Consider the following 11,065-nt stretch of genomic DNA (forward strand, 5'->3'; position numbering starts at 1 on the left):
GCGGAGCCATCGTATACGTACCCATTATTGTTGTCGTGTCTTGTTGCCGTGATCAATGCATTTCAATATGGCTACAATACAGCCGTGACAGGTGCGATGAATCCTGCTGTCATCTTTCCGAATCACTCGAATATGATGTGGGCGCTCTGTGTCTCGAGCTTTGCCATTGGTGGACCCATTGGTTCCATCGTTGGCGGCCAATTGAGCACTCTATTAGGCCGTCGACGCACAATGTTTGCAAATTCGTGCCTCTTTGTCCTCGCTGGTGCAGTCATGGCGTGTGCGATCAATATGTACATGTTAATTGCCGGTCGTTTCTTGGTAGGCATTGCTTCTGGCACGGCAACAGTGATGGTTCCGCTTTATCTTGGGGAACTTGCGCCCCCGAATCTTCGTGGTGCCCTTGGAACCACGTATCAACTTGCCATGGTCCTTGGCATCTTGTGGACAATAATTATGGCTTTTGGCTTTGCCGGACCCAGCTTAAGTGCGTTGCAACCAGGATGGCGCCTTATATTTGGGTTTACGGGAATTCTCGGGTTTGTGCAATTAATTCTCGCACCGTGTTTGGTGGAAAGTCCACGGTGGTTATTGACCAATGGGAAGGCCAAGGAAGCGAAACAAACGTTGCAACGCTTGCGGCAAACTGATGACGTGTTTGAAGAACTTGATAGCATTTCCGCGGCAAATTTTAGTGAAACAGGCGATGCTCCAGGAGTTGGACAGGTGTTGCGTGATCAAAGTATTCGGTTGCCATTAATTGTAGCCGTGGTGTTGCAAATTGCGCAACAATTGAGTGGCATTAATGCCGTCATGTTTTACGCAAGTTCGTTTTTTAAAAGTGCGGGCTTGGCAAATCCACTTATGGGAATTGCATTGGTTTATATTGTCAATGTCATGGCTACAATTGTGGCCCTTATGCTGATGGATTCAGCAGGACGGCGGCCATTGTTGCTATGGTCGGTTATGGGTATGCTCGTATCGAGTGGAGTCTTGACAATGGGACTTCTTGATGTAGTGCCGTATGCAAGTATTTGCAGCGTGGGCGGAGTCATGAGTTTTGTATGGTTTTTTGAAATTGGACTCGGGCCGATTCCGTGGCTTATTGCTGCCGAGATGTTTCCAGCGAAATCGCGCACGACGGCAACTTCTATTGCAACAATGGTCAATTGGTTGGGTCTGTTTCTTATTGGCATTTTTTTTCCGACGATGCAGGAGGTGCTTAAGGACTATATTTTTGTGCCATTTGCCGCTCTCCTCGTCTTGGCACTTGGTTTTTCGTACAAATTTGTCCCCGAAACTAAAGGCAAGACGGTCGATGAGATACTAAACGAACTTAATGCCAAGTAGGGCAACAACGGCGTTTAATACATGCAAATGGCTACACAGAGCTTTAGGCACATTAGTTTTTTTTATATTGGTCAAGTCACTCTTTTTTACATAAAAAGTAGCCATGAGGTGGCATTAATCGAGAAAAACAGCGTCGTAGCAAAAAAAAAAATGGACTTATTAGCTTTTCCTTCTTTTACACGATCGACGCCTCCGGTTCTTCTTGAATCTGCGTCAATTGTCGAATGTTGTACATGTAATGCAGAGCTCGTGAGCTTGAACCCGTGAATTGATTCGTGTAGCTACGCTGTAGCATGGATTTACGCATGTGGGTTTCAAACTTGCTAGCCTGATGCGTTGGGGTCAGCACACGCCGCACTATTGGGGATGCAGCTCGTAAGAAAGCAAAGTCGCTATCGGCAATGTCGATTGTTTGATTTGACTGCGCTAGCACTGCAAAATGCGGTAACGAGGGCAATTCAAAATTCGACGATACATTCGAGCTCGGTTTCAATTCAAACGATTCGTGGTCGTGTTGCACGAGAACTAACAATTGAAAGAGCTGCACGTACTCGACACTTGCCCCTTTAAGGTCAAAGAGCATATTCATCACGCTAGTGAATCGAAAGCGGGTTAACGTGAAGCCAATGGAGGCTAAAATCGCGCGAAGATCGTCAATCTCGAGTAATCCCGAATTATGAAAATCAGCGGAATGAACAATCGTTTCAAGATCGGCAATGAGGAGTCCATTGTCGGTTAAACACTGGAGCACGGAGATAGCAAATCGCGATTGTAGCTCGACCATTTCGATAAAATACTTTGTCACATTTCCTAACGTGTGCGCATCGAGCTGTAGAATACTGCATAATAACGTATAATCACGAAAAATATATTGTTGAAATCCTAATGTGTTTACCAACATTGGAAGAGCAACAGAGAGTACTTTTACGAGTACAAACCCTTCGTAGATTCCATTGAGGTTGTACAAAGCGCATTGTACAAACAAAGCCATAAAGAACCCATTGAGTGTCAATAAAACAATGACGACCCCGTGCCAGACGTTTAAAGAAAAGAAGCGAACTGGAAGGTTTGGTGAAAGCTGTAGATCCCATGGAGGATCCATCGCGTGTGTCTTGATATGTAACACCCGATTGTAGATCGAAGCAAGAACGTGGCCTTGCCACCATTTCGACTTTTGATCGCGTTCAACCTCTTCCTGTAATTCGTGAACTCTCGTCATTGTGTCCAATGCACTCTCAGCTGTTTCGCTTTCCCACGCACCGAGTTCTTCGTCTGCGATTCGCGCAAGGTCGATACTTAAGTCGTGTTTGTCCGTACTATAGCCAGCGATTTCAAGAAGTCGATGGACACACTGGCGAAGATACAAAAGCACGAGACAATGCAGCAATACGAGAGCCCAGGATGCCATGACGAGGATTTTCACGAGTTTCACGTGATTCAATGCCGTTGAAAAACCGCAGATTCCCCACGCGACAGCCAAGATTAACAGCCACATGGACGGCCGGACATCAATCATATGCGAAATTTGATTCGCCTGCGCACGTCGAATGTACTTGGAAAAAGGAAACAATTGGGGCAAGCCAAATTGTCGAAGAAAGTAATGGCGAAGGACACGATACCGCACAATGTTTTTGTTTGCAATCGTACACGTATTGACGAGATTTCTTCGATACGTGGTAAAAAAGGTTGTGGGGGGTACCCACGAATCCATGTGTTTGGTCTCTTGTTTGTCAAGGTCAGTCAAAAGGTCTTGCGTCGAGATTAATTCGGCTTGATGCGCCCGTCGACTGTATTTGCCCAATTGAAGAAAAATGCAAGTCGTTTGCAACACAAGCGCAATGGCAAAACTAAAAACGACGTGGTCTGCGACTTGGAAGGCCACCATGGTTTTACTATGATGGTTAATAGGAGCAACTTCCATCAAGACTTTCAAGACGAGACTCGTGAATCCAAAGATCATTAACTCGCGGTACACCTTTTGAAGCATGTGGTAATACTTGTCGTAACGCGCAATGTAGCGTTCGACGTATTGGAGTGCACCGCCAAAAACGAGCAAGACCGTGACCAAAAGGCTCAAGTGGGCTAGCACGCGCCAGAGTTCGACATTATCGCCGACGTGGAAAAGCGACGTAGCTCCCATAACGCGAATTCCAAACTAAATCTTGTGCGACGTTGAAGCTGCTCAGTACGAAAGTGGTTTCAAGGCAAGGGCATCCCACATTGTACCAGCAAGTGGACGTATGCGTTTTCAAACTTCATTACCTACGTTTTGCACGACGGAGCAAAGTTTCAGACATGTTCTGGAAATCGGAGAAAGACGATCGACTAGATTTGACAATTCCTGAAGGAGGCATTCTCACTCAATGTTTAACCTTTTTACGGAAAAGAATTGTTGGCATGATCAATACTAAATACTATTGTAACGACCGCCATCGCGATTATCCTAAAGGCAACGGCGTTGTTGCCTAAACAAGAAACGCTTCAACGTGACGTATAAAGACAAAGAAGACCCTTTTTTTCGGATGCAAAACACCATATGCAACACTCAACTGACTTTAAAAACGAGTCCTTTTAACAACTCAGAAATAATTATTGTCGACTTTTCTAGTCTACAAAACGGTGTACACCGTATGCGAGGGTAAATTATCCATGCTTGCAGCCGACTCAGACCGAGTGTTACGCAACTCGTTTTGAGTCATCCTCTGACTTGTGTCACTACTCTCCAGCGTGGAAGTGCGAGCGCGAGAGTCTGTTTTCGACGGTCGTAGCGTATTGGAGACGCGATAAAGCGATAGGCGACGCAATCGCGACGTATTCACGGAAGAAGTGCGCGGACTTTCCGAGTGCTCCATCGAAGGTGGCACTGACGGTGCTTGTCGTTCTGAGCCAGAGGCATTGGCATGATTGGCCCGGAAAGTGGCGTTTCCAACGCCCTCAAGCGTTGTTTGGCTTCGTTGCAACAGCGGGTGTTGCCGCACTTGGCTACTTTGTAAATGTTCCCTTGCAATGTCCTGTTGCGCATTGGCCAATAATACAAGCAATTGCCCATACTCGACTTTCGTCCCATTTAATTCAAATAGCATTTTGGCGACGGTATTAAACCTAAATCGAGCCAGTCGGAACCCAAACGCACATAAAACGGTTCGAAGGTTATCGACATCAATTTTGCCCGTCTGGCGCGAATCGTAAGCGCGCAGTTCTCGTCGCAAATCCATAATTGCATAATCCTGAGCCTTTAGACACTCGAGTAATGACGTGGCAAATTCCGACCGCAATTCGACAATTTTGCTAAAATGGGTTATTACTTCGCCAAGTGTGGTGGCCTCGACCCGTAAAATACTGCAAATCATAATAAATGACCGAAACATTCGTTGTTGAAAGACAAAGACGTTTAAAAAAAGAGGAAGTGGCACAGCCACCGCCGCCCCCAATCCATAGTCTTTCGAAATCTCCTCCAGGTCATAGAGCGCACATTGGACAAGCAATGCTATGTAAAAGCCATTGAGAATAAATAAAAACATCACGACCACATGCCACGCTTTGCGTGAAAAGAAACGCAATTTGAGCTCAGGTGTGCCAATCTGTGCGCCACTGATCGCACGACCGGTGCGTAACTTGGGTTGTTTCAAGTGATTGATATTGCGACAGCACGTTGCCATGAGTTGCAGTCCTTCATCACGCTGCAAGAGTGCGTGGCGCTGTGCATTGCGTTGGTCTTCGACTTCCTCGACTTCTTCGAGCACGCGATTCATGGTGTCCAATGCATTGTCAGCGGCTTCGCTTTGACACGCCAGTGTTTCTTCTTCCGCAATAAATCGTAGATTAGCCAATAACGTCGGTTCGTGAGGACTGTGCCCCGCGACGACAAGAAGATGTCGGACACACGTACGAAAGTACAACACAACGGCAATGTGCACGAGCACGAGGCCCCAGGCAAATACAACAAACACTTCTACCAGTTCGTGGCCATTGGAAAGGTCCAATTGCACTTGATGCAACGTGCTCAAGACGCCACAGATGCCCCACGCCACGGCAAGTAAGAGTAGCCACATGGTTGGTTCGACCTCAATCATGTGGGAAATTTGATTTGCTTGCGCACGTCGCAGATATTTGGAAAAGGGAAAAAGCTGGGGGAGGCCAAAACGACGTAAAAATAAATGACGAAGTAATCTTCGCTCCATGACTTCGTTGTCAAATCCTTGAATCATTCGAGAGGAGTGAAACCACCATTTCGAGGCCAGGGGGTGGGTTGGTGCGGCTGTGGGCGGAGTCCCCGCTGGTGGACTGATGCCATCGACGAGGTCTTGTGCGGTAATTAATTCCGTTCGATCGGCGAGTTTATTACATTTACGGAGTTGAAGGAAGACCACAATGGCTTGAAGAATTAATGCCAGCGCAAGAATGATGATGGTGAGGTCTGCGACTTGAAACGCCAGCATGGTTTTCGAGTCGGGTGCGACGCCAGGGACTTCTTTAAACAATTTTAAACCAAGACTAATTAACCCCAAAATCATGAGTTCTCGGTACGCTTTCCGCAGCATGTGCTGGTACTTGTCATACCGTGCGAGGTGGTGTTCCACATAATGGAGTGCTGACTCGAAAAACACGAGACATAACGCCAGTATTGACAGATGCACCAACACCCGCCAAAACTCGACATCGTTCCCTACTTGAAAGAGTGATTTATCTCCCATAGCCAAAGTTAAACAGTGAGACCTTTGGTACCGTGCGGTTGTGTCGAAAGGCTGTGGTTCGACCCCATCTCAGACGTCATCATGATAGAATACACTTAAATTTATATCTTTTGATTGTCTATGCCCGCCAGATGGAAAAAGAGGTCTGAACGGATGTATCTCGTCGGCTGATGGCGTGCCCACCTTTCCTATTCAGCGTATTCACCCACAAGATGCACGACAGGAGGGTCATGGCATTTTTGTCTTGTCGTAATTGAATGAAAGGCCTTTGACGATTCGAGTACTGTCCCGTTGCGTATTTGTTCCATCACATGTGATGTGGAATCTCTAAGTGCACTGCTTGCTTGTGGCTATGGCGCCTCGTGCGAAGACAAGAAACAGGTTCAGTGGGACGATGGCCTCCTCATAGAATGCCTCGAGAATGTTTTGGCGGGTAAAAACGTGGCTGCCGTCTTCAAAATCGAATAACACTCCCTAATTGCATACCTTTGTGACGCTCATGAGCTACAGTATTCTACGGTACAGCAACTGCCGTTTACATGAAGACTCACAGCCCTACACCTTGCGAAAATTTGTCCTCACTAAAAGTTGCGCTTTTGACGCATCTATTTGCCGACAAGACAAGGCTACCACGTTGCTTAAACAGTCTTGATCAAGATAATCGCGATGTTGTTGTACTTGCTACAACAGTGCACGAAGTACCAATCAAGTGTCACGAGTTTGCCTTCGAAAAATCAAGTCCTGAGCTTTACTCGACGATGAAGGTGCCACATTGTAAGATCTGAAAGTTGGTACTGTCCATCCTGCGTAATCTGCCATCAAAGCCTTGCGCTCAGCGCATGAATATTCTTTTTTTGGCACGTGCGGGCCAGCAAATTTTTGGTCATCGATAGTGCATTGAGGATCCGAGGCAAAATATCCAGAATATATGAGGCGTGTCATTATAAGATTGGTTTTAACTGGCTTTTGCACGTAATCCTTATGGAAGCATTAGTGCTTCAAATGGTATGAGAACACCCGTCTCACCCGCGGCGTAATGGCCGCTAATCTCGATGTGACATGTCATGTTGAGCAATGAAGTCGTGCTTTATTGCATCTGGCAGATATCGTAGACTTGACAGCATACCGCAAATTCTACAATTACGCCTGGAATCTTAATTTCTTTATACGCGGCATGCCAACTTTTTGCAGTATCAAAAACTTATTAGATTGCACAATTTAGAGTTGCTAACACGCCAAAGCTGACAGGACTAAAATCTATAAATTGGACACCCACCGTTTACAACGATTGCACGCGGTCATACAGATGCTTTTTTCCGGTCTACACGTCAAGCAGGTACGAGAACCTTGGTGGCCAACAAGTGATTTTTTTATTTAAGTTGCGCCAACGGTTTCTTTTGGCCCAATCAAGTCTTTGCACTCGCTTGACAAGGAGTCAGCCCAAATGTAACGGGTGTCCATAACATAAATATTATTTCCTCTCATTGGGAATAATAAATAAAGTGGTACAAAATTATAATATTTATTAATTTTGACTTAAAAGTTCTAATATTACCAGATTTGGTAATATTGACGCAATAAGACATTAGTTTTTGTTGTTGGTTATTTTAAGCTTTAATAAACCTCGCCAACTGTTATAAGGCACGATTTGTGCAATGCGCAAGTAGTCCCCATACATAGTTTTTTATTAATATAATAAAGGCAGTGGTAGATAGAAGATCGTTACGTAGGATGTAACGGGGTGTATCGTTACATGAAATTAACACTTAAAGGTTGTTAATTAATATATTATCTAAAAGGTAGATAATATTTAGAGAATATTACTTTATATAGTAATGTTCAAAAAATTTATCCATAAATAGGTATAGACCATTATATCTATTTCTTCCACAGACTAATCAGCTGTAGAGATAAACAAAGAGAGATACAGATAAGAGAAAGATAAGAATTAAATTACATGTTTAGTATTGGATTATAATTAAGTTAGCATTTACAAGATAGAAAGAGAGACACCTAATTATATTCATACAGTTTTCATTTAGCCCTCTTTAAGCTAGTTACCTGAAAGAGAAGTCTTCCTCTGCACGTACTAGTGTACGTGAAATAACGTAAGGCACCACTCGCAACTGAAGCAGTGCGAAGTGGACTTGTACTGAAGCAGTACAAGTCGTAGTGATTCGTTAATAAAAACTTACTATATTAATACAGCATTAATTTTTCTCCATATTAAAGCTTTAGAACCACACACTTCCGTTCGGTGTGACGACTTCCTCAATTGAGACGCGTCTCAAACTCGTATCCAGCGGGCGGAAGAAGTGCTTGGTCGATTTTTCGAAGTCGGTTACTTGAAACTTAACTTTGGTAGCTAAGACTACTTAGTTACCTGTACTCTTTCTGTACGTAAGTAAACGAGCCACCCATATTTACTGTAATTAGTGTAGGTTGTCTAGTACTGCTGTCAGTACTAGCAAATGGTGCCCGTTACACCTGGTAGCACTTAGAAGTCCGTTCAACGGCCCACGCACGTTCCCTTCAACATGGACATGTTGGATAGGGAGCTTTCAAGCCCTCAAGAAGGCTATCACGCCACGCATGAAGGTTTGCATATTTGAGTGATTTTGAATGAAGAGCGCTTGAACGGATGAGTTCGGTCGTAGGCGGGCCAGCCGTTAGCGCAATGTTGTTCGCTCTGCCAAGAGACGAGGAACATGGGGCTATAGCCGCATGTTCATTCAACTCGACGGGGCCCAAGAGATAGTAGCCTTACTTCACCAGCAAGACTCTTAACACGCGGATATGTTGAGCAAGCAGGGTGCTAAAAAAAGAGAACAGTTGTGACAGCAGCATTTACATGCTTCTAGCGGGCCGCCGCTTCCACGTCGACCCGAAAGCCTAAATATAGAAATCTAAGCTTAAGCCAGTCGAAGGCGACTCCCTTTAAAGATGTTTTGTCAAATCAGACGACGCAATGAAGATCACTGTATCAGTGATGACGCAAAGAAAGAAAAATTTGGCATGCCTAACTTACCGGACGTGCCAAATCTTGGTCCTTGGGGCTCAAGCTTCACGATCCATCATTTTTTGGGTCGTATGAGGTCTTTAAAACCCGGCTCAGGCAAATATTTGAGCCGCCACGTGCCGAATTCAGAGCTCGAACCGTGAACGTGCTATCTCGTTCGTTGGCGAGGGCATCCATCCTTGCATAATAGTTGGGAACCTCGTTCCCAAGTGATGTTGGACGCTTCGGGTCTCGTCTTGCAGTACGACAAGACCCATTCTCCTCGACAGATATTACCAAATTTGGTTATATTGACGCATAAAGACATTAGTTCCTTAAATTGGTTAATAAGTCAAAATCAACCCCGCCAATAGTCATAAGACAAGATTGTGCGGTGTGCATGTAGGCGCCTTACATAGTTTGTTACTAATATAGTAAAGTCAGTAGTAGATTAAAGATCGTTACGTTGGAACTTACTATATAACTACAGTTTTACTTTGTCCCTGTTCCTAAAACTTATAATTAACCTTTGCTACAGTGCATGACACTTAAACTCAGCAGCTTATAGGCGCTGTCAGGATCGCTGAGGCTTAACCTGAATACAATTAATCAGAAACGAAGCCTTTAGGAACAAAGAGTTTGCTTTAAACTTTCCTCTACAAGTCTCGGATTTTATCTCAAATTTTCGTGGAGCAGGAGTATCGCAAAAAACTTTTAATCGATAAAAGTAACAGAATACTTCATCCCACCGAAAGTAGAAGTCCTCATCGGTCCACAAAACATCGCTCTTCTGACTTTTTACATTTCGCCTAGGCCGGAGAGAATCTAGCCGCCTACCAATAGGAGTTTATATTCTGACAAATATTATTTTTTGCAGTTTATTGTCAATTAACTGTCGATAAAAGTGCTCAAAAACGCCGCAGGTTGACACTCAATATTTATATTGTATAACAGCTACATCCATCAAAATATAATTGGGTACAAGTCAGTGGGATTTGTATTTTTTCACTGCATACTCAGCTGCTTTTCCAGTGATACCTCACGGTAAACGTCCATGTATCGTAAAACTTTTCAGGAGTGCCGACGTTGTTCGTCCTGTGAAACAGATGCCAAAGCAGCTGGAACTGTTACCAGTAAATTTCTCCAACTTGAATCACAGTGTTTTCTGGCATATCGCTTGGCGGCTCCCTAACAGTTTTCGATAAAGTTGAGCTCGCAGTGATATTTTAGTAAAAATATCACTTGATGTCCAGAGGCAATATTTCGCTCCTCTATCATTCCAACTTGCACCTTGAAGTCCGATTGACTGACCATAATTTTTCTGGCGTAATTGGTTGTGCAATCCACAGGACATATTTTGCATTGCGCCTTCAGGCCAGCTTGTAACAGCCCGCGTACGTCCATCACAATTTTAATCCCTTTGCCTGACCACGGAGCGTTCATCAAGATGATTATCACAAAAATCATATCATGAAAGACTCCGGTTCCCCTCGTCCTTGCACGCATCTTTGGCTGCTTGACTCCACTCGACAGATTCATTTTGCTGGCGCAAAGGGCAACGGGGGCAAATGCACTGTGGCTAGTTGCGTTGCCGAAGGCAAAAAGAGCTTGACAGCCAGGAAATTGAGCCTTGAAGATTAATATTGCCAAGTCACAAAATAATTTGCACAGTTCCTCGGATGTCAACTATCCGTCATGCTGCGTGCCAGGATGCATGATGATGCAGGTTGCTGCTGGTAGGTCAGTTTTTTTTTCGCAATGGCTGTTTACCGTCTGGTAACCGAAGACACTAAGGTCCATTATGAGATGCAAGAAACTCTCATCATGGGTTACAAGATCAGTGGAGGGTGCCTTTTATAAGGGGTCAGGTGATTGCAGTGACATTTGCACTAGATCCTCAACTTCCTCATCCCCAGTAGCAAACGGCATTCATGCCTCAAGGTCAGCCATTCGCTTCAAGAAGTGTTGACGGTACGCAATGGCATCTTCCCGCTCATGACCATCAATGTATATTCCTTTTAGG

General features: G+C 44.6%; 2 protein-coding genes across 2 annotated transcripts; one reads left to right on the forward strand and one right to left on the reverse strand.

Moving 5' to 3' along the window:
- Positions 1-96: 96 nt before the first annotated feature.
- Positions 97-1,350, forward strand: CCR75_008148 (uncharacterized protein; the record flags this gene model as incomplete). Its single annotated transcript, XM_067966202.1, has 1 exon — positions 97-1,350. One exon carries the CDS (start codon positions 97-99, stop codon positions 1,348-1,350), a length of 1,254 nt encoding a protein of 417 aa, XP_067815138.1.
- Positions 1,351-1,525: 175 nt separating this feature from the next.
- Positions 1,526-6,044, reverse strand: CCR75_008149 (uncharacterized protein; the record flags this gene model as incomplete). The annotated part of the gene is made up of 2 exons (XM_067966203.1): positions 1,526-3,505; positions 3,978-6,044. 2 exons carry the CDS (start codon positions 6,042-6,044, stop codon positions 1,526-1,528), a joined length of 4,047 nt encoding a protein of 1,348 aa, XP_067815139.1.
- Between the last annotated feature and the right edge of the window lie 5,021 nt (positions 6,045-11,065).

Source organism: Bremia lactucae, linkage group LG1, assembly GCF_004359215.1.
Source record: "Bremia lactucae strain SF5 linkage group LG1, whole genome shotgun sequence".
In the NCBI taxonomy this organism is placed as follows: domain Eukaryota; phylum Oomycota; class Peronosporomycetes; order Peronosporales; family Peronosporaceae; genus Bremia; species Bremia lactucae.